This window comes from Paramormyrops kingsleyae, chromosome 2 (assembly GCF_048594095.1).
Source record: "Paramormyrops kingsleyae isolate MSU_618 chromosome 2, PKINGS_0.4, whole genome shotgun sequence".
In the NCBI taxonomy this organism is placed as follows: Eukaryota; Metazoa; Chordata; class Actinopteri; order Osteoglossiformes; family Mormyridae; genus Paramormyrops; species Paramormyrops kingsleyae.
The window spans coordinates 11,539,665-11,563,278 of NC_132798.1; the positions used below are offsets into that span (position 1 = coordinate 11,539,665).

The following is a 23,614-nucleotide window of genomic DNA, read 5'->3' on the forward strand; positions in this document are numbered from 1 at the left end:
GCAGACCATTTCACGGTACTCACTGAATCGATAATTCCTTTATGTCACCTCTCTTCAACCCAGTCAAATATTGAATGTTGATCTAATGTCAATGAGCAGAAACTCTTTGCTCAGGGGTAGGGCCTCCTTGCTTTACAGCCAATCACAGCCAAAAGAGGAAAGATTGGGGACCGATTGGTCAACCTCAGCCTTTGTAGACAGCTTTCTGAATGATGCTGTGAGGACTTAATGTAAGTTACAGCAAACGCACACATGTAAACCTAAGAGCAACAGAAATCTTTAGTCAGCCAATGAGATGGGAAAGTGAGGGATGTGACCACAGAAGTCCCTGGTTGGTGCACTAATGAATGAGGTTTAAAATACACTGTGGGAATGTTTAATCCCAAGTAAAAGAACTTTCAGACATGCTGTGGGAATACACAGAGGATAATCCCAAATATCCATCAAGATGTCCTCCCTTCCAGATCCCCCAGTATAGTTGGGTGCTGTCGCCTTCCGATATGAAAAAGGGTCGCATCTGACTTAGCCCCTGCTCCCCCAGGAGGGTCAGAATAGGGCCAAGCTGGCCCACTCTTCTTAATTACAGTCTGCGATTCAGGGCAGTGGGAACTCATTCAAGACCGCGCCCTCATCTCTGCCGGAATCTCTAATAATCAACAAGGCATGTTAAAAGTGCAGGAATTGCCAGGTCAGCCAATCAGAGACCTCGCAATGACCCTCTGTCAGCGCAGAGAGTAAATGCATCGTGAATCGTGATTCCAGATTCCCACGGCGCTTAGTGCCTGGGCCCGGAACCTGGTTCGCGGAGGAGCGCTCGGCTGGGCATTTTTAAATTCTACCGCTGCCCACAAGAAGCTCCCAAACCCTCCCTGGATCACTCTAAGCTACTGGAACATGCCGGAATCTTCTCACAGTCTGCGTCTGCATTCCTTTGGTGGTGGAACCATCTGCAGATGGCCATGAATGCTTGTAGCCACAAACACACGCAAAACACATAAAACGGGTTATAAATGTGGCCACATTCATATAAGAATGTTAAAAATGATGAGTGCGTCTGCTAGGCTCGAGTCACTGGGTATAAAAAGAATCGCTCATAAAACATAAAACCCAAAGTTTGTCATCTCACATTTGCCGATCTACTACCAAGATAGTAAGAACCTCAAGAGTCTCTCCATAGGTTCAGTCCCAGAAGAAAATCACTCCCAGCAGAGTGCCCCTCCCAGTTGAAAACAGACTGTGTTTTGCTTTCTTAACCAGTCGTTCCCATGAAGTTGATTGGATAACTGACATTCTTCCTTTCCTGTCTTCCTATATTTCCAGAAAGAAAATAAATAAACTGATTAAGATGCTATATTTATTTGCCATTTGCGAAAGTACAGGTATGTAGGATTTCTTTGGTTTTCACATGACGCCACGTTGCCGTCCACGACAGACAGACACGCGTGTACAGAGATGAGAGCAAGTTTTGGGCACAGCCAGCAAAAAGGAAGCCTGGAGGAGTTGAGGTTATGGGCCTTGATCGAGGAGCCGGCAGTGATGCGTTTACTCAGTCAGCCAGAGGATTGGTACCTATAACCTTATGGACATGGGCACAGATAACTAACCTGTGCCTCATTCATTTCTTTTTGCTGTCCCTGGGAGCAGTTTGCTGAGTGAATCTGCACAGTCAGCCACATGGGTGCCTTGACTTCAGCCGTCTCTCCCACGCGGTTTCCACGCTCTGAGCATGCTCCTTAACCACTGTTCTCATGTGTGACCGGAAGTTCACCTCACTGCTTGTTGTTATGCTCAGACAAAACACAGACTTCCTTCTGAATTGTGTATAGTTCCTCGTCCCAATGGGGAGGGACACACACACATGCCATTTGACCTAGGAATTCCAGGGGTTATTTACGATCTGTCACCTTTGTTATCTTGTATCAGCCGCCTCTGAATTGTCTTCTGGCTTTTCTCATGCCAGTTCTTGAAATTGTATAAGTTGCTTTTCGGTCCCTCCGCAATGCCGGTATGAATGCTAATGGTTTCATGTTTGCTTTATGTATCACAATACTGAATGTGAAGTGCTTTGGGGTGTCTGTGCTGGGAAGGGCAACCGCAAAAAAAATAAACTGAACTGAACCAAATCTTCCTTCACCTTGAGTCTGTCATTGCCAGTTTCCCCTGTTCTATGCCAGTGAATGAGTTTGGTAAGCTTGGTGGATGAGTATAGCCAAGACCCAGTTACGTTATCCTGGGAAACACCTTAGTAGACTGGGTGCTACAGCAGTTATTAGAATAGACCCAAGAGGCTGTTGGCTTGTGACAGATCCGCAGTTGTGTCACTTAGCAAAATGACTAGCTGTAATTTTTTGGCTGCGAGATATCATTCCCAAAAGTGAATAGAACTCTAAAATGTTTGTCACATTGTTATTAGACAAATAGTTAAATATATTGCTCTGCTGTATGTAATTGTATAAGAATGAAGACGGACAGTCTCAGCCTGACCTCAATTATGTCATTTACTCATGGTGGTTGATGGGGTCTGTAGCCTTAAAAAGCATCATTAAATCACATACATTCACAGTGTATGTATACAGCTGTATTAAATTGTAATGTCTAAACCTGCAACACATTCCGGTTTCTCAGTAAAGAAACCTAGTTCTATTTATATATAAATAAGTTCACATTATTTAGATAAAAATATGAGGACACCTGCTTGTCTAATGTCTCATTCCAAAACCAAAGCTATTAATATGAAGTTGATTCATCTAGTGTTGCTATAATAGGCTCTACTCTTCTGGGAAGACTTTTCATTTGATGCTAGAACATTGCTCAGGGGATTTGCCGCCATTCAGGTTGGGTATTGATGTTGAGTGATCAGGCCCATTTCTGTGAGCTTGTGTGGCCGACCACTAATGTCAGTAGTTCACAGTTACTTTGCTTGTGGTCGACCAGGGCACTCTAACAGGGGAGAGAGACATCTGTGAGCTGGCTTGTTGGAAAGACGGCGTCCGATGATGGTGCCAAGCTGAAGGTCACTAACCTCTTCATAATAACCACTCATTTTGCTGCGACTCGTTGCTGCTGTAACTGGCACAACTATATGCTAAACTACACCTGTATTGGCAATGGGTGTGGCAAGCTTAATAATTTTCTCTATTTTACAGAGGTGTCCACAAACTTTTAGGCAAATATTGTGTACACTTTTTCCAGCAGACAGACCTTGTACTGAACACCAAATTGATGGTCAAATATATTTAAAATTCGTGAATAATGGAAGAACCTTTAATAATGGCATAGAAACTTTCATTGGGTTATTTTATTACACTTATTGTAGTGTGTAATTTCAACTTTTATTAAAATGCTAAGAGCTGACTTAATGCTGAAGCAGGTTTTGGCGAACGATAAAAGGTGGCGTAACTCCGAATAGTTACTCCAGGTTACTGGATACTACGGCGATATGTGACTTTAACTGGATCTTCACATTAAAACGCAGATTTACTTGAACCAGATGAAGTTTAGCATTTGCGGAAAACATAAATGTTCACAGAAATTTACAATTTGACACGTTTAAACGATCCTTCTTTGGGTCTATGGCTAAAAATAGCAGCCTCGGAGAGCGATAAGTAGTATGGTTTCCTGGGGCACATCGCCACCTAGTGCCACATTGGAAGATTACTGATCATATTCACACCTATGCCCAGATATTATTGTAACCAACTTAATCATTTTGGCAAACACTGCGACGGACATTTGTGAGTTAAGATCTGTCCTAAATCTAGAGGCATAAACAAAGTCTGCCCAAAGTGGTTTTTGAATGTTTTGACAAAGCAAAATAAACATTATTGAAATATTCTTTCGCTTGTAATTTATGACGGGACATAAACTCGACTTGCAAAGGGGAGGGATTTCGGTGCTCCGTGATAAATTGAATTCAGTTTTATGTATTTTGCTTCCGTTACTACCACATGAATGTTAGTATAATATTAGTATTATTATTTTGTTATTTACAATTTTCATTTGAAATTTAGTTTAAGTTAGTTTCAGTAAAGTTTATTTGCTTATGTTTTAAAGGTAGGTTTCTATTTAGTTTTACTTTGTCTTAAGTTGCAGAGCTGGCTTGCCTGATCCTTAGCGAATCCTGCACGAATACACAGTACACTAGTACTGTACATGCACACTATGTGTTAATATACGCAAAATGGGCACAACATTTCCAGATGTCATTAACGGTCATTGAAGATAAATTATTACTTCATCTGAATAGTCTTAAAAACAGCATGGAAAAGAACTTAACATTTGTTTTTTATTTTATTTCAGTTAGTTAAAACATGTCCATTTGAGCAATTTAAGAGTTTGTACGTTATGTTGTCCCACAAGCTAACAGCAGCAATGAGTAAAAGCTTCGAACTGACGTTGTTTTCAAGTCTGCCTTAGATTTTTCACCGTCATTTTCTGGAAGGCGCCAGGCTTGGCGCGGGGAGGGGGGGGCGGGGGTGGTGGTTTGTGGGCCAGCACTACCTCTCAGCTCCTGGAATGAGGACCAGGATCCCCTGTTGACAGGACATGCCAGGGCACTCTTCACTGCGTCGTCAAAAAATACCTTTTGCATGCCAAAAAGTTATGCATACAGGCAGAAACCTGGACGGGTACCAAACTGAATTATTCATAGTGAACAAGGGGAAATCTACAAAAGAAAAGGAGGAGCAATCAGGGTTGGGAGGGGGGGGGGGAGGAGGTGGAGTGGTTGCACGGTGCAGTTTTCACAGTAATAATCATTATCTGTTCCAATAGCACCCAGAACTGGAAGGTTGCCAGGGGCAACTTCCGATCCAGTAGCGTTGCCAGGACGAGCAACAAAGAACAGCCAGGCCTAAGCCTAGCAACAGGATGTTGTCATAGCAACAGTCTGGCTACAACAATGGGACAGCCACAGAAAATGGAGGGAAAGAAAGAGGAACGAGCAGGAGAAATCTGAGGCATCAGGAGGCCCAGAATCTCCCGCCTGCCAAACTGCATTGTGTGCCTCTCAAACACCCCCCCATCTCAATGAGAGCATCAATCGCTCTGATCTCCCAGGGGCCCCCACCGCTCCCTAGCCGCACACATTTCTAAACTGCCAGCTAAAGAAAGGCCAACAATCGCCATTAGGTGGCATTGTAGATCAGGGCTAGACCTGTATCCATGGGGACAAGCTGCCCAATCACAAGCTTTGCCCACACAAAGGCTGGACAAATGCCAACCAATCATAGAATATATTTTTAATTATTGTACTTTGAAACACCCTTTGTGCATCCTGAGGCCCATGAAGTGTCTGAAATAAATGCTGTTGGATGGCTTCAGTAAAGATCTTGCGGTAAATGTGAATGGCTAATAATAATTATTGCATTAATTAAACACCTGATAAGTACAAATTCACTAGGTCATACACGAGTCATGATTTTCAGCACAAGTTTTATTCTAAAACATAAAAAAAACAAATGGTGAGTAAAGGCAACAATTAATATAACAGATAAAAAAGGACAAGTGCATCATTGTGTTGGGAAAAGGAGACCTGAAGCGGATTCATCTTCACAGAGTACAGTTCTACAGAGGTGGCTAGATATACATCCTAGGACACAAAAAGACTGACAGCTCCGTCAGATTTTATACCTGAAAGGCCCCAGTAACACTGTCCTTTTATACAGTCGCGTCACGACCCTCTGTGTCGCTCAGATCGACCGAGCCACCTCACAGAACACCCTGCCTATTCTCAAAGCTGCCCTTTCACTGCACTGTAAGTCAGACAAACAACTGAAAGATTGTAGGTTCAAATCCCAAGTCGGGACATTGCTGTTGTGCTGTTGGATGTAACTTTTAACCCAAATCACATTAGTGGAAATTAACCTGTTACCTGTCTAACGTGACAAAAATGGTAAGCGAAGTAAATTCTGGATATGGAACAAGTAAAATACACCTCCCAGAAGCACTGGGGCATCAATAAGGAACTAGCAATAAACAGATGCAGGAAGAGACTCAATACAGTGGCATTTCTCGTACCTTCTGATAACCCGTGGCGTAATCGACATAATGGCAACATGCTGCAGTCTGTCCTCAAGGCTTCGCCGTCCGCACGGAAAGAGCCGGAAGGCTGCTTTGCTAAGCCTGACGCGGAGCGCACAGAAAGGCTACGGCCTCCTTCAGAGCCACTCGGAAAGGTGAACTTTGACCTGCGTGCGGTGGCCCCGTTCCTGAAGGGAACTTCGCTTCATTGGCTATACATTTCTGCTGAGGACCTTGCATTCCACCCAGAAGGATTTTTAAAAAAGTTCATCCAGTCACAAAAAAATAACAGTAGAACTTAAAACGCAATGTACATAACCATACATTTTAAAATGGCCGGTTACACATATATAACGAACAGGAGTAAAATCTGGCACCTTAGCATCGGTTAATACCACCTGGTATTTTACAGCTCATTTTACAGCCTTCTGTTACCGCAGCAAAATATTACTACTATTATTATAAAGTACTACCACCACTAAAACTAATACTACAAATACTACTACTATACTACTGCTAATATTACTACTACTAATAATAATAATAACAACATACCTCCCAGGAGTTCTAAGCACATGTAGCAGACAGGACCGCACTAGCTTTAGAGAGAATTGCAGGTGGCCCCGCATTTACATACTGGGTTTGGGGTTAAGACTCGTTCTACGTTCCCCCTCTTCTTCCGACCAGCTCACGGACCTCCCCCCTGCAGGCTGGGGCTCTCCTTTGACTTAATATATCATCTCCCGACCCCCGCCCTGCCTCTTGCCCCTGACTGGAGGGAAAGTAGGTAAAAAGCGAAAGGCAAGAAAGAGTACAGAGTCATAAAGCGGAAGCCCTTCCTCAGATACCCCACCAGTCAGCTCCGCCGGCTCTGGCATGAGGCGGGGCAAGGGGGCGGGGCGGGGGGACACGGGCGGTGGGGGCTGTAGCCTTTCACGCACTCTTGGCCGTCAGCTTTCAGAGCCGGGCTCACTCACACGCTGACGCCAGCGCAGCGACGCGCGTGTCTCCCCAGGAGCTGAGCGTCTCTGATGCTGAGTTGTACCCAGACAAAACCTCCTAGATGAACAGCTTCAAACTCTTCTGTGTGGCGAACGGTCAAACGAAACCCCCTTCCCAAAGACCCGACTAAGACACAAGGGACACCACTGTCAACATAACACAGGACTGAGACGGCAAGACCTCTTTACTGGTGTTACGCAAACCAAAAACGCTAGTATCGTCTACGTCATGCTTCCCTTAAAGAGGACAGGACTAAAAGTGTTCTCAACTTCACTTGACTCTTCCTTTAAAACAAATTAAACAGTATATGGCAGGAAATAGTACAGTATAAAATAGGAAATAATGCAATCGCACGTGTTTTTGTCTTTTTGCTATTTTTTTTAAAATGATGGGACATTTTATTTCTGTGGGTGAGTCCTTGTGGGTTCGAGGACGGAGAATGAGTGGTTGCGTGAAGGATGGAGGGATGGGGGGGGGGGGGTGGGGTGGAATTCCAGCAGGGAACTTCCTGGATGATGCACCTCGGGGGTGTGGGTGTGGCCTCTCTGTGTGGTCCCTCCTTCCTGGCGATCACCTCCCCCAGCCAGCCGACAGGTCGCTTTAACCCAGACTAGTAATGTTGGCCCGTCCACCAGGTGGCGCCACAATGCGCTGTGTAGTGCGACGGGGCACGTTGTCATCAACTTGGGCTCCTAGAGCACATGACAATAGGTCATATAAATGGGGGGGGGGGGGGGGGGGACTCAAGTGTTTTGTTAATAAAAAGGGGCGATTTAGAAAAAATATTACATACAGATCATACTTTTATAGTCTTAATTGCACATGTATCATCGCACAGATTGACAGGGAGGTTTGTACCCACCTGACAGGCTGAAGCCAGACTGGTGCAGGTTCCTGACGGGCTGTGCTGGGTGTTTGGCCGGTGACGTCTTGGCGGACGAAGCGGGGGTGATGGTCTTGGGGGTGGCGGTGACCTCACACACGGGCCCATCATAGAGACCCCGTGGAACCCCTCGTAAGTTGGCCAGCTGCGGAGAAGACAGGTATTACATCACTTCCTGTGCAGGACCATCTCACCGCCTCAGTGGATGTTACAATATAGTAACTAAGGAAAAATGTGGACACAAAACAAAATTTATAAAAGCAGAATTTCTGAAAACTAGAGATCAAACACAGCTCTGAATCGTACTTTAAGTCCCTCATGGTCAGTATCCTACCAACATTGTGGATGAGAAGGAATCCCAGACAGACATACCTACAAAGGTGTATGACGTCTACACGTGCATACACACGCATGTGCATGCAGACGCACACTCACCCTGCTGCGCGCCTTTATCCGCTTGTACACGTAGTCGGGGAAGGGTTTGCGGCCCACGTATCGGCCCGACCCCTCAGTGGTGTGCAGGTTCCCGTCCTCCAGCACGATCTTGCCCTGGCTGATGACCACCAGGGGGCCGCCGCGTACCTCTGTGCCCTCGAAGATGTTATACTCCACAGCCTGCAGGGGGCGACATACAGGAGATGCACTTGGGCTGAGGAAGGAGAGCAGGAATCCTAAAGGCTGCATATTCCGCAGCAAGTGTTCTGCAGGTGCCGCACAAACATGCTAACGGCTATTACGCTTTATAAAGTTTATCGAACTGCGACGCTGACAGTCTTCATCCACTTCCTAGTTCTCCCTTTTCTCTCTGCACAGAAACGGGCCACGTCCACATCGCCAGCGGTCTTGGCAGCACTCGCCTGCAGCACTTGGTGGAAATTTGCCCCTAAGGGGAGTCTGAACGAGTAACTGCGAGTCAGGACGGCGTCTGCAGAAAATCAAAGTCGGTCGTCATGGACACAGGCGTCCGTCGACACAAGCAAACGGAACTGACAAAGGCGTTTGGAGGCCACACAAAAACAAGGGAGGGGGGCCGATCCAGTCACGAGGGAGACCGGGGGCTGATGTGGCTGGACCTCGGCCGCACGGCGGCCCGGCACGGGCGTCAGCATGTGACACGGGCCCCTCGGCAGAGGAACAAGGGGCTTGTGTTCTGCCCCGAGCGGCGGAGTGAAAAACTGCGAGTGGCAGGATACGAGGTAAAACTCGAGCACTGTGCTTGACCGTGTTCTCCTCCTTCAAGGGCCGCGGTCCGAAAGAACAAACGGGCCCCCAAGGGCCACCGCTGAGCCCGTCCACCAGCCAATCGGGGTGTCGACTGAGTGCGCCATGTGATTAATCACATTAATCCAAATTTATGTTAGGAAGAACCAAAATTAAAATAAACATCTATTTGTGTACTCCACTCATTATTTCAATCAATCAGTCATTACTTGGTAATTAATGAATGATTAAAGTGATTTAATTATTACTTAGCAAAGAAATTAAAGGGGTGATTTAGCAGAATTAATGGCCAAATAAGCCAGATGTTATATTAGCACAAATGCACAAGTAATTAGATTTTTGTATTAGATTTTTTAGTGTTTAATGTTAAGCATTCATTTGGTGCCTGGATGATGGCTGATGACAGATCTGAGTGAAATTAAGAAGTTCTCAGGTTGGATACAGTTGGGGTAACAGATTAGGTAACGGAAAGAAGGGTTCAGATATTCTAACCTCAAACCTCAGGAAGACGCACCAACTCAGATCTTACACCAAATGTTAGAGCTTTGTAAAGCGGGAAGCCGGATCAAGATGCAAGGCTGTCTTATTCTTGGAAAGAATACAGCTGATAAATATGAAGCTACATGATCAGACCACGATTCCAGCAATGTAAGCACCACAGTGGCATGTCACATGACCTCAGCGGCATGTCACATGACCACAGCGGCATGCCACATGACCTCTGAGCCCGCTCACCAGGTTGTGGCTCTTGGCGGAGATGATCTTGGTGATATCTGGGTCCCAGAGCACCAGGTCTGCATCAGAGCCCACGGCAATACGGCCCTTGCGGGGGTATAGATTAAAGATCTTGGCAGCGTTGGTGCTGGTCACGGCCACAAACTGGTTCTCGTCCATCTTCCCTGTCACCTAAGAAGGTGGGGGTGGGACAAGATGTCTGAGTGGACTGTGGAAGAGTCACGTCTCTCTGCTGCTGCTTGTGGGTAAAGCCAGCAGGGGGCGGTAGGGAGTACGAGCGATAGCCTTACCACACACTTGTCCCAGACCAGGGACATCCGCTCCTCTGTGCCGTTTGTTCCCTCTGGGATGAGGGAGAAGTCGTCCTTCCCCACTGCACGCTGGGCGGTGCTGAAAGTGCAGTGAGCGCTGCCTGTCACCTGCAGGTCACCGCTGCGGAGGGGAAGAGGCTCTGGAAAATTACCTTCTCAAGCAATTAGGTGATATCGCGTCAAAATCAACAGCAAAGAGGGAAACATCTAAAGAATCAAGAATATAAAGAATCAAGAATATAAAGAACTGAATATTTAAGCAGAGTCGCAGATTCAAAGCTTGAAATTTCAGGGCACGCAGTAGAGACCGTCTGTCTGAGGCAGACTGATGTTTTGATACAAAATCCCAAAATACACACAGAAAAAGCACACAAGATGGATGTGTTATTCAAAAATATTTCCATTTGACTCGAACCAGAGAGACTTTCCGGTATTCATCAAGAGAAAATGGGTGCATATTAATCTGGCAGCGTCCACATCAACTAGGTCTCCCGTGTGGCTGTGGTGTTATTGCTTCTGTGGTCAGAACAGACAAAATCACCACGCATTCCGCTTGATTTGTTCGTTTCTATGTCGGCAAAGTTTCCCCAGCAATATTGTTAATGGCTCTGTCATGGCAATAAAGCATTATTGAATTTAAATGTAATGAAAGGAAGAAAGAGAGTGTGTGGGGGGGGGGGGGGGAGGGTGAGGCTGGTGAGAGAGAAAAGGAAAGAGGACACAAATGCAGCAGAGGTGAGAGGAAACAGGAGACTAGCAGGAGAATATTTAATTGCATGCAGGAATGGAAGGATGAGAGGCAAATTTGTTCAGCGGACTGATGAATAAAATATGAGTGGCTTGAAAACTGTGGTGGATAAACAGGTGCCGAAGCCCCGCCCACCTGTGAAGTCCCGCCCACCTGTGAAGCCCCGCCCACCAGTGACGCCCATGTGATTCTCTTACCAGGAGAGCAGCGAGTTGAGGTAGTCGGGTGTGGTCGGGTCGGGGCTGAGGGGCGGCGACGTGACATAGGCAGCAGCCTTGGCCCAGTTCTTGCTCCAGTAGTGGGAGCCGTCCGTGCCCAGGCTTGCCGAGATGGGCTCCCCGTACACCACGGTACCTGGGGGTTGGGGGGTGTTGCAGCGGACCAATCACTGGCCTGCAGGGTGTGGAGGTGGCTGTGCGCTGGTGAGAATGCAGAAAGACTGCGGATTGGCCAGGGCGGCTCACCTTTCTTTCTGGCCAGGGCAATGACATCAGCAGCACTCTTGCTCATCACCTTGGTGATATAGAGGGGGCAGTTGGTCTGATTGGCCACCGTGATCGAGCGGTTGACCGCCTCTGCCTCCACCTGGGAGACGGACAGATACAAGGGGAGGGACAGAGAGAGAGAGAGAGAGAGAGAGAGATCACCATTAGTGACAAAGCTCACTGAAAACCCAAGTGTGATCAGTGTGTTTTCAAATCACAGCTATGTTCTGGTGCCAGGATTAACAATGAGAGAAAGCAGGGCAGAGCATGTGGCTCAGAACATGTGGCTCAGTAAGGACCAGCCCCAAAGTCTTTACAGTGTAAATATAAAAGTGGGTGTGGCTTTGCTGAGGTGGGTGTGGCTTTGCTGAGGTGGGTGTGGCTTTGCTGAGGTAGGTGTGGCTTTGCTGAGGTGGGTGTGACTTTGCTGAGGTGGGTGTGGCTTTGCTGAGGTGGGTGTGGCTTTGCTGAGGTGGGTGTGGCCATACCTCCTCAGGGCGGCTCAGCACGTGACCCTCCGGCCCAGTAATGCCAAGCTCCAGGATCCTGCGCTGCTCCTATGGGCGGAAATGCCGGATGGAACGATGAGGGAGGCAGGACTGGGAGGGAGGGGGGCAGGAGGCAATAAAACACAGAAAGCTGGCGAGCAGAGAGGCGCCATATTAAAGCTGACCTCGGCCACGATGTCGCCGTTCTCTGCGTGCACCTGAGCGATGGCCCCCAGGTCCCGGATCACACTGAAAACCTCGTAGATCTGCAGCGAGAGGGCGGCAGGAAGCCAGTCAGAAAATGGACGTCTGCTCATAAAGCACAGGCTTCATGGGTCACATTTAGCAGATGTCCAAAGCGATATAAAAGGAAAGATCTTAGAGTTGGGATTATGGGCCTGGCTCCTGAGCCCAAGAGTATAACTGCTAGCGTGGGGATTTGAACCAGTGACATTTCAGCCATGGGCCTAGAGACCAAACCTGCAGAGCTACACACATCTCAGAGCTGGTCAGAAAACGCCGTGCAGTTAGATGAGCTGGTCTGGAACCCTGATTCTCATCAAACCCTGATGCTGCTACAGTTTCCACGCTTTCCTGAGAGGGCTGCAGAAGCAGGGAGAGTCTGGGCCGGCGGCTCGTGAGAGAGACCCCATGCAGCTGGGTTTCCCTCGCCATGGCAACGCCGCACGGACACGGATCAGCATGGCGCCCAGCAGCTGCGGCCCACCAGGGGAAACAGGAAGACCTCTGGTGCTCGGAACAAGCGGCCTTTTGTTGTGGCCCAGTCGCTGTTCGCGGCCGCATGGAAAACTGATTATGATTCTCTCATAAACAACCGTTAGCAGATAGATGCGTGCAGCAGATGGAGAAGCTATCAGGCCTGCATGCTGTGAACAAGCGACCCAGGGAGGCTAAACCCCAGAAAGAAGGTGCTGCTTCACCCAGGACTGGTGCCTTTAGGCCCAGATTCCTACACTGAAATAACTGTAGGAACGTGTGAAATTGTGAATTATGTTACGGGAGCAGAGCAGCAGGATGTGTGAGATCCCATTCACTGGACCTGGGAGTTCCTCTGGGGTTAGCGCTCGAGCATCCAGACAGCACGCAGTAAACTGATACCCTGCATCCTGAAACTAAGGAAATAGCTGATCTTTCTTCACCGTGAGGAAACGCGACCGCTGCCAAAGATTTCTCTTTGCGCTTCTGAAAGCCCTACCTGGGAATCGGTCAGCTGAAACACATCTTTATAGGCCAGGTAGACCAGGAAGGAGTTGACACCTAAAGACAGACAGGGGGTGAGGTCATGTAGCTCAAAACAGTCGCATTTATAGAGGAACACAGAAAGGTGACGATATGAAAATGGCAGTGGATCTGCCCACCGTAGACACCGGAGACTTGTATACGGCAGTGGGGTGATACCACCAAGCCTACATGACCCGTCAGTGTAAGGAACCTCAGCAAAGGGAAGAAATCCAATGTCCTGCTCATTGTAACTCTGACAGTTGCTAATAAATGTCAAGTCTTCCCAGAACTGCTCCAGGGACGCCTGATAAATGGCTTAACCCTGCACTCAGAACCCTAGCTTCACTCTCAACTGTAAATATGTGTGTGTGCATGTCTCAAGACCGGCACATTGCCACATAGTAAAAGCACAGGTCTGAGCCCCCCACCTCACTGAAATTTGTCTCGGGCTGCAGACCTGGGACATTACAAAAAAAAAAAAAAAACACATATACTTGTGCAGATGGCAAATAAAGCATTATTTCAGTTCAAAACTTCAATCCCAGCTGCGCACGAGCCTTGGCCGCCGCACGCTTTCCGGTGTAGAGGTTGGGTATACCGTGCTCTTTGACCAGCGTCTCCAATTCCTCCTGCACGCCGTCGTGCCAGTCGGTGATGTTCACGTGCAGAGAGTAGTCGCAACATGCCTTGCTGTCCGCCCAGTTCCTCCACTGCTCGAAGGCCGCCACCACACTGGAGCCAGCCTCGGGCACCACGTGGTCAACTGCTCGCCCAAGGAGGAGAACCAGTCAGTCATTCTTCAATAAATACATCAACCGACAAACAATTCATCAATCCAGTATATGTGAATCAGACATCAATAATCAATCACCGATATAATCATCAATCACTGACTAATAATCACTCCTTACTAAAATCATGATCTACCATTGTAGTGATGTTCCTGCACGAGCCTCTATAAACTCGGTGAGGACATGACACTGTGCCGTTTGGTATTCAGTAGGGCACACCTGTTTTTCTGCAGAAAAATGAAACAGATGAGATGAACCGCGCCGACTCGGCCCTGCCTGCCATCTGCCGCACATGTTCCAGATGCCTGGAATAGCCGGTGTCCAAAAAAGGGCCGAGACAGGCCTGATCAGCTGCTGTCAGCAGCCTGGCCCATGCCCGGCATGGCGGATAGGCGGCGAGCGGGAAAAAGGGGCCGGGTGAGCAGAGGGGCTGGAGGAACAGAAGCCTGAGAGCTTCCAGCTGATGGTCTGGCCCAGCAGACCTGCCACATGGTCGCCCCTTCTACAGATCTGTTTCTAATCGCTTGTGGAGACTTGCTCTGAAGCCCCTTCTGCGTTTAATGCTACCTTGGGTCATATGGGTAATCAGTCTGACAGAGACGTGATATTAATTAATAAGACATTTGACACTTGAGTCCAATTATACCACAGTATTCCGTTTCCCCATTACGATTAACTGACATTTTATATACGCATTTTGATCAATAAAAATGTAATCCGTTTACTGTATGATAGTTTTAATGGACATACAGACTGATCTCTTTTAAGTAACCGTTGAATTTTTTATTTTTTTTTGCAGGGTGAATCCATTGAAGAAAAGGTTAAAGGTTTAAATCAAAGAAAGGTCACATGTCTTGTGTCCATAAGCACTTCATCACAATTAGTCTACTAAAACATCCACCATAAAATGTATATAAAATGCCAGGTTAGCCACTAAGTACAAACATGTCTAAACAAATGGGTCAAATTTATGTGCTGTATTTAAAGAAAGGTCACGAAGAACCAAAAATGATCAAAAAAGCATTCATATGTAAGAAATGGTTTATAGCTAGGAACTTTAAAAGCTGCACGAAATGTAACGTTTCACCATTGAAACTGAAGTTGAACTTCGCAGACAAAATTATAGGAACAAGTGAGTGACTGTAGACAAATGGCCCCTATGTCAATAACACAGTTTGGACAAAAATGTCAGTTACAAGCCTATAATTGAAGCGTGGATTTGTATCATTGATTCTGAGGTGGTCAGTGTAAACAGAGTGACATCGTCAGGTTCCACAGGCTTGCTAGGGCTCAGACGGCGGACACATCCGGCTGAAGAGAGGCCACTGCAGGCCTACAGATGGGCTCTCACATGTGCACCAGCCAGGGAAACAATGCAGGCCTGTTTTCCCCAATCAGGCTGACTTTTCCATAGCCTGTTCATCTAGGACAACAATTAGATAACAGCTATCTGAGAAACATCAGAGGTTTCCCACTATGTTTTGTATTTTTGAACAGAATTCCATAAAAGGTAAAACATCAGTTAGTGTTCTTTGGCGTCGGCAAAAGAATCGATGTATAATCCATAAGAGCGTTTACACACGAACCTCATCTGCGAGCCTGTTACTGGGCAACATCAACTCACATGCTAGCAAGGCCAACGCATAACGAGACATTCTGTTTCCATGGCAACCTCCCGTGGAGCACAACAATGCACGCCGTTCTGCAGCCACCAATTTGCTGCCAATCCCGCGGCTTCGGTCAACGGTGTGAACTGAAGCCAGGGGCCTCTACAACAGAAGCCATAGCAGAGCGAGGGAGGAACTTAGAAGATGGCTGCCGAATTCCTTCACTCCACCCCTTGAAAATGCTGCAAGGCCACTTAACTGATTATTTGATTTTAATTACTGTGTTCGGCTTATTTGTGGGCCAGATAATTTGTCCGGACCTGCTTATTCACGGACCGTGCCCTGACCACCGAAGAGGTCCGTTAACCCTACAATGTGCCGTTTACCCTCCTCCTGAGTTGCAGGACTCTACCGTTGGGCGAGTCACGTACTGATCATGGTGGTTCCACCAGCCAGGGCAGCTCGAGTGCCTTGGTAGAAGTCGTCGGCAGCAGTCATGCCCCGATCGGGCATCTGGAAGCGAGTGTGGACGTCGATGCCCCCCGGTATAAGCATGCGGCCATGGGCGTCGATGATCTTTACGCCTCCAGGGACAATCAGGTTCTCGCCGATTTGCCTGATGGACAGCAACAAAGGTAGAGGAAACTATCAACAGTTAATTTGATTTCTAATGATACATCACTTTTTCTAAAGTTTGCTGAAGAGGTCCAGTTTGTCAAAGAAAAATGACCCAGGCTAAAGTAAAAGGTCTAATTTAATCTACAGAAGGAATTACCAAGATTATTAAGGAACTACACAAGATCAGAAGAGACTTACTTGATAACCCCATCCTCCATGTAGATGTCAGCATGGAAAGACTGGTCATCGTTCACGATTTTGCCACCTTTGATCAGAAGTCGATCGCTCTAGTGGAGACAAGTGATGCCAGCTAATTAATTCTCCTGTTGTTTATGCTGCTGATTCACACACAATACATTGTTTTTGCCAAAACAAATATTTTGCCTCTCACTGGTACAACAGTATGTCACCTGCTGGGATTTGAATCTACAACCTTGTGGTATCTACTACTTGGTGGTAGCATTGCCTGATTTAAACTACAGCCCTCCTGGAGAAAGAGAAAAAAAAAAACTCTGCCCTTAAAATCCAATGAAACCATCACCACAGTGATTATGTTGAGATTATTGGCTCCATGTCTTTCTAACAAGGTTTCACCCACAGCAGAGTGAAATGAAGTCCAGACACTTTCACAAGGCCAAATGAAGTCAGCGTATGAGACCAGCTGCTGCATTTGGCAAAATTACACTGCCTGACACATTTTCTTTTTGGTCAAAACTCTCAATGGAGCTGTTTGTGCAGTAGAACATCCTGGAAGCAGAAACTGAGGAACTTTCTCCCCAGTGCCGGACCAGTCCTACAGCTCTGCCTTACGGGTGGTTTTTTGGGCACACGCCCAATTTCAGGCATTCTCTCTCTCCACAGACACCAAATAAAAAAAAAGGTGTGTGTATGTGTGTGGGGGAGGGAATCCCCGGCATGCACTGCTTGCTAGATCAACATTATTCCCGTGCCAGTGGCTCACCCGCCCCCCATTTCAGCTGCTGCGTGACAGCCAGGAACCCGAAGCACCTCATGTCAACAAGTAAGAGTCGATTGCGAAGGGATGCCATCGAGCGAGGGATGGGGACCCAGCGTGTGCCGGTGACATCGACAGTCAGCACAGACCTTTCTTATAACTTAGAGCAGCAATAGATGGGATTAGATGAGATGTCTGCATTAGCTAAACAAGTCTAGTTATAGCCATGGATTGCTGCGCTAAAAGAAATCACATAAAATCTGTCATCAATAATCAGTCCAAATCCTTCAATTCGAATGAGGCCTCAGAAGAAGCATCCACACAGAAATGTTCTATGGATGGATGGATGGATGGATGGATGGATGTGTCGGCACATTTAGCAACCTACCCATTTCCATACATCTATTTTTTGTGCTTGCTTGTCCTATGCAGGATCTACAAATTCCAATGGAACTAAACACAACATGATACTATATTTAAAACGTCTTTGCCTAAAACATCACATCAGTTGCACTAATTATCACACACAGTCCCTCCCTGGCAAGATTACAAGGTGACACTTCACATGAACCGCACTGCATTCATTATCCATCCATTGAACATTCAGAACGCCTTCATAATGCATTTATAATGCATTCATAGGACTTGAAAGCAGAGAGTAAGTATACACTATATGGACATAAGTATTAGGACACCTGGCCATTACACCCACAGGGACTTTTATGACATCCCATTCTAAATCCATAGGCATCAATATGAAGCTGGTCCCCCCTTGCAGTTATAACAGCTGCCACTCTTCTGGGAAGGTTTTCCACAGATTTTGGAGTGTGTCCGTGGGAATTTTTTGTCCATTCATCAAGAAGAGTATTTGTGAGGTCAGGCACCGATGTTGAACACGAAGGCCTGGTTCACAATCTTCATACGTTATTGATGGGGTTGAGGTCAGGGTTCTGTGCAGGCCAGTCGAGTTCTTCCACACCAAACTCACCCAACCATGTTTTTATGAACCTTGCTTTGTGCACTGTGGCACAGTCATGCTGGAACAGAAATGGGCCTTCCCCAAACCGCTCCCACAAACTGGGAAGCATAGAACTGTCCAGAATGCCTTCATACGCATATATAGGTGCAATGGCCAGGTGTCCCAATATTTTTGTCCATATAGTCTACCTTAATATGTCAAAGCGCTGTATTCATAATACTTTCAATGAACAAGCTGCAATTTACATTAATATGAAACATTATAATCGTATAATAAAGGGTTTTGAATTTAAATCTGGGGAGAAAACTCCTCTCCCACACACACACAGTGCTCTGTGTGGGACTTTGCTTAAGCTGCAACTCATTCGACATTTTATCTGTCCAGATATTCATGGCTGCGCACTCACTGCATTACGGTGGGATTCAAAGTCCCATCAATGACAAGTGAATAAGCATTTTCATGTGTATGTGTGAGAGAGAATTGTTCAGCTGAATTTATTAAACTAAAATAAGTAAACAAGTTTGACTCAGAAATGAAATGTTTTCCTAAGGTCCAAGTCTGTGCTGTCTAATTAATTACTAACAAATTACCAAAGACATATGGTTTTATGATTTTCTCATTGATTGCAATCATTTTTGCATTCACACAACAGAGAAATAGCACAGTTTCTGTGTTTATCTTGTAAACTATTTAGGAATTATAATGACGTCACCATCTTGGTTACCATGGAAAGCCCAGTGAAAAATGCTGGTTACCATGGAAATCTTCTCAACTCGCCTTTATCCTATTATTCCTTCAGTTAGTCTATCAGTGAATTAATCAGAGCAGCATGGACCCTCATGGATCGTGCAGCTGTAAATGGGGGACGCTCCTTCTCCACCTGACTGGCTCCGTCCATCCAGCGGTCTCCTGAAGCACGGCCACCCAGAGAAGCGTGCCAGCTGGCTTATATGGATCGGCCACCAGTGCTGCTCGCAAATTACTGTAATGGCATATTTCCCTGCCTATTAACAGCTTCTCTAATCTCTGCACGACACACGGACCTAAATACAGGGGGTTCCCATCAGCTGATGGGCCCCCAGAGGTCAATTAAGAGTCATTATGCTTCCACATATATTACTGAGCGTATAAAACACTGTAATACCAGCGAACTGGTACTCGATACAATGTGTGACTTTGCTTCTGTCACTATATTATACATCATATATGATGGATATCATGTTTCTATCTATCTATCTATCTATCTATCTACAGTATCTGTCTGTCTGTCTGTCGTGCTCTCTCATATATGTATAATTTATATACATATATATCATGTGTAACATGACTAGTAACCCTTGTGATTTTCAAAGGCTTACAGCTAAGCATCTAGTCACTAAATTATTTACATTGAGCACTTCTCTCCAGGATACAACATCTGCGATTTAAGCCTTTTGGTCCCGGGAAGTGGGATCTAAACGGGAAGCTTTTAGACGGGGATGGGGTGGGGGGGGGGGGGCATGGGCATTTCCTCGAAGCTGAAATGTGACCCCGCCCCCACAGCACACAGCCGCACACGGACGGTGATAAAATCAGCGCTGCTGTTGAGGCGGCAGATAGAAATGCTGATGAGATGCTAGCCTGTGCGAGGCTGGGCTGTTCATTTCCAGCAAAACGCTGCTTTGGGACGGCGCAGGAATCGGAGTGATTACACTTCGCCAGCACGCTGTGTGGAGCTATTATTAGGGGGAGAGGCAATGTCAGAAAAATGCGATTCCTCTAAACTGTCCTCATACAGCCTGCGAAGGTGGGGGTTAAGCTTTACATCAGCTACCATGTGTCAGTAACAGCTCCTCTCTGAGGCCGTCCAAAGAGCTACTCTGGTGCTCCCTGTGTGACCGATAGTGTGCGTGAGGACAGAACACGCTCAGCCCGGGTCATGCTTTCAGGACATCGCGTGAGCGTTGTTGCCGAGTCTGTTACCGATCTGGAAATGACTGGACTTGAGTGGAAATAAAGAAGAAATATTGTCAACAGTCGACTGAAAGCTTCTCAGTATAATTATATGTATTATGATCCTAAATGGAATTGAATTTTTGAGTGAAATGTGGTAAATATCCAGCATTCCTGTAAGTAGGTCAGGTTAATCATTTCCTGTTCTACCATTCGTTTATTTTTAGCATGGAGAAAAACATGCTGGAGCCCCGCAGAATGTCATTCAGGAAGCACTGGACATCATTTCAGAAGGACAGCACAGCGACGTCCTTCAGGTCAGCCATAATGCAATATTTTCCCCAAACAAAGGCTTGATAATTGACTGCAAGAAATGCTCGTCAATTGTGGAGATGCAATTTCCTTTATTTATTTTAAAAGTTATAGATTCACTGAGGAAAAAAACCACACAATTCCCTCATGTCGCTTACTGAGTCTGGGCTTTGATCCAGACCAGGCAGCACATCACCCCAGACTGGACTGATGCCCTGTCACTGAAGTCAGAAAGTGTCACGTCAGCTCAATAGAAGTTCCCCCCCGCGCTTCTGACCTGGTTACTCAGTTTGATTCCTTGGGAACCAGTCAAACCAAAGCTCCTTCTGATGAAAACAAAGAACCAATCCGAGCGGATTCCTTGGTTCTACGAGGCACCTTGAGTTCAGCGCAATGCACAGCAGCACTGCTGGAGATGAGAATGACATCACCCTCGACATCATATTCATAACTGGCGTAATATAAGGCAGGCAAAGCAGGAGTCCTTGTTATGGATTTATTTCAGGTCTCTCTGCCGGGATGTGGCTAGGAGAACTGGCAAAATTAGACCTTCAGAAAACATCACAGAAACCAGCCACAAATCCTTAAAGCCCACCCCATCTCCAAATTCTCATTCCAGACCCATTCCGGCCAGCGAAAGTCTTCCGAAGACATCTCCAATTGCTAATTCCAGTCAGACTGTGAACATGTCCTTTGTGCTTGGATCAGTGCGTGACCCAGGCGCGACTGGCAAAGGGCGGATCTCACCCCTTCAATAACTGGCCACAAAACACGAAGCGGGAGGTGCATGCAGAGAGAGCGAATCCTTTCCTTCCAACGCGAGACACCAGACATTACGGCGGTGGAAATTCTGAGGAGCCCATGACAGCGCCAGCCCCCAGCATAATGAAGTGTGAGGGGAGCTACTACCCTTCCTCAGGCAGACATTTTTAATCTGACAACCGCAAACAAATCGGACCGAGGGCTGCAAGTTCACTCAGGAGGCCGAATGACACAATGAGGGCCTTCGGTGCGCTTACACACATCATATATACGTCTGTCCGTGCCCAGGGTCTAGTACGCTCATACTTCAAAACTCATTATTAGTAAGTACGCAAAGGGTGTTTTTTGCTAACGGTTATAATAATAGAAACAGAAATCACCCTTGCTGTTAATTTCCCCCTGCAAAAAGCATACGTAATATGATACAATAAAATTATAAAAAGCATGCATACAAAAAATAAAGGTCACTACGTAATGTGACCTGTTGTTATTACAAAGAAATTAAGATCCTGGACTGTTTAAGTTATTGTAGTAGAAGTGTAAATTTTTTACAGTTTTTAGTTCACCATTGTAGGGATTTGCTCCATGCAGAGTGAATAATAAGCAAGCTCAGGCTGTGGCCTATGCAAAGGCAGAGATCTGTGCTGTGCGGAGGGTATGAGGATGGGAGGAAGGCTCACACATGAGGAAAAAGGGGGGCGACAGCTGTCTCTGAACCCCCCCCCCCTCCCCGATCTGGGCGTCCGCAGCCCGCTCGGCGCGGAAAAGCAGCGTCTGAAGGCCGGCCGGCATTTCATTCATGCGGCATGAGCTCATTTCCAAAAGCAGCCACGTCGATGACTTTATCCCGTTTGCTGTATCGTGCCCGCAACAAGCAGATGGAGGGAGGAGACGCTCCGTAGTAAAGGGTAAATATTATTTAGGAAGGCTGCGTTTCAATGGAGAAAAAGATAAGCGAGAGTGAGTATGTTTCCTTTCCTACCGTCAGCCCAACGCTCCCGGTTTTAAGCGACAGCAGCTTCCATCGGCTTTCTCTGTTATGTAAATCGTCTCAAATCGCCATTGCGGCTCATCCGCCCCCCGCCGGTAATTTTCACAAAAATAGCGAATGACAATTACAAGCGACATCGCCACTGCATTCACGCCAAAAAGCGGACTGATCGAAATGAATATGAATCGCAGTCCATCGGCAGTAGGTGGAGGGAGACGGACAGCCCGCACAAAAGAGGGGCGACCCCGCTACATGGGCGCCCGCTTCTCCCGTCTCAGCTCACAGCAGACGCGACCCTCCCCATCCCGCCAGCCAGCCCAATGGAGATGCCCGTCTTCCAAAAAAAAATAAAAAATACTTTCAGCTTTCACAGAAATTTATTTTGAATTTTTCTACGCAATAAAATTACAATTCAATTCGATACAACAATATCAATCACAAAAAAAAATCGCATCGATGCCCGGGGTCACTCCCAGACTTGGGTCAATGACAACATCTTTGCGATCCATATCCGCATTACTAGGAGAATGCGTTATGTTTTACGCCTTATCGTGCCAAAACTGCATGCATCCCACATCTATTTACATTAAACATTGCAAAAAGGAGATCGAAAGCAATGGGCTGCTTAGCAGTTATAATAGTCCGAGCTTATTTTGCACCTGACAGACAGGAAAAGATTTTTCCCCGTCATCTAGTTCGATCATATGATGCATACAAGGACCTAGCAACAGAAAACGCGGACTGTACTGGTTTAAAACGGGTAATGCATTGATCCATATATAAATAATGCGACTGTACTCACTGTGATGCGGGGGATATTTTTCTTGCCTTGATAGCCGGACATTTTCGCCGCCGATACTCCGGAGGATCCTGCTCCCCAGCTTAGCTATGACAGACCGCGAAAGGAATGGATGCCTGCTTCTCTATGGACGGGAAAGAAGTTATTTTTCCTTTTCGACGCCCCCAAAATCGCAGCAGCACACGCAATAAGCTGAAACAATAAGGTGATAGCCAAAGCTTATATGAATATGAAAGAGGCCAACGATGAGGTCTCCCTGTGCCACAAAACAAGGCTTTTTTCTCCTTCTTACCAAGCCTGGGCAGACAGACTCAGACAGGGAGAGATTTGCACGGAGGAGGCCAGCGCGCATGCGCAGTGCCCCGCCCTGCTCCAGCCCCGATCCGTCCCATCCCCGTTATATTCTGTCATTATTGTTTCCAAAATTTAGACGTCGAGGATGGCAGCCTGCAGGTGCTGGGTGTCCTCAGTCTCCTCAAATATGCATTTAAAATATTTTCCATTCACAATCTGTTTTGTATATTTTAGGTTATAAAAAGAAATGTTTGAAGGAACATTGCGCTTCATTGTAGAGTGTCGTTCATTTACAAGATGCGATTCTGAGATCTGGACGTTATTGATGAAGACCTGGTGTAGATATGTTTGTGCTGCACCCATGCTGGACGTATAATAAAAATAGCGTTAGCCATCGGGAGTTCAGAACTGATATTTTGATTACGTTGCACTGCCGAC

At 46.6% G+C, this 23,614-nt stretch overlaps 1 protein-coding gene and 1 long non-coding RNA gene across 3 annotated transcripts; one reads left to right on the forward strand and one right to left on the reverse strand.

Annotated features, from left to right (window-relative positions):
- Positions 1-5,416: 5,416 nt before the first annotated feature.
- On the reverse strand, positions 5,417-23,027 carry LOC111839414 (dihydropyrimidinase-related protein 2-like). 2 transcript variants are annotated; one of them, XM_072705696.1, is made up of 14 exons: positions 22,886-23,027; positions 16,351-16,439; positions 15,966-16,150; positions 13,735-13,899; positions 13,111-13,172; positions 12,080-12,160; positions 11,895-11,963; positions 11,386-11,506; positions 11,119-11,275; positions 10,153-10,294; positions 9,863-10,033; positions 8,342-8,521; positions 7,886-8,051; positions 5,417-7,715 (listed from the first exon to the last, which is right to left on the reverse strand). In XM_072705696.1, exons 1-14 carry the CDS (start codon positions 22,925-22,927, stop codon positions 7,624-7,626), a joined length of 1,722 nt encoding a protein of 573 aa, XP_072561797.1. In that variant the 5' UTR covers positions 22,928-23,027; the 3' UTR covers positions 5,417-7,623. The 2 variants fall into 2 exon arrangements, with proteins under 2 accessions (XP_072561797.1, XP_072561800.1); XM_072705699.1 differs by lacking the exon at positions 22,886-23,027 and adding an exon at positions 22,075-22,326.
- Positions 21,855-23,157, forward strand: LOC140581899 (uncharacterized). Its single transcript, XR_011984942.1, has 2 exons — positions 21,855-22,052; positions 22,920-23,157. It is a non-coding gene; the product is annotated as an uncharacterized lncRNA (long non-coding RNA).
- The last annotated feature ends 457 nt before the right edge of the window (positions 23,158-23,614 follow it).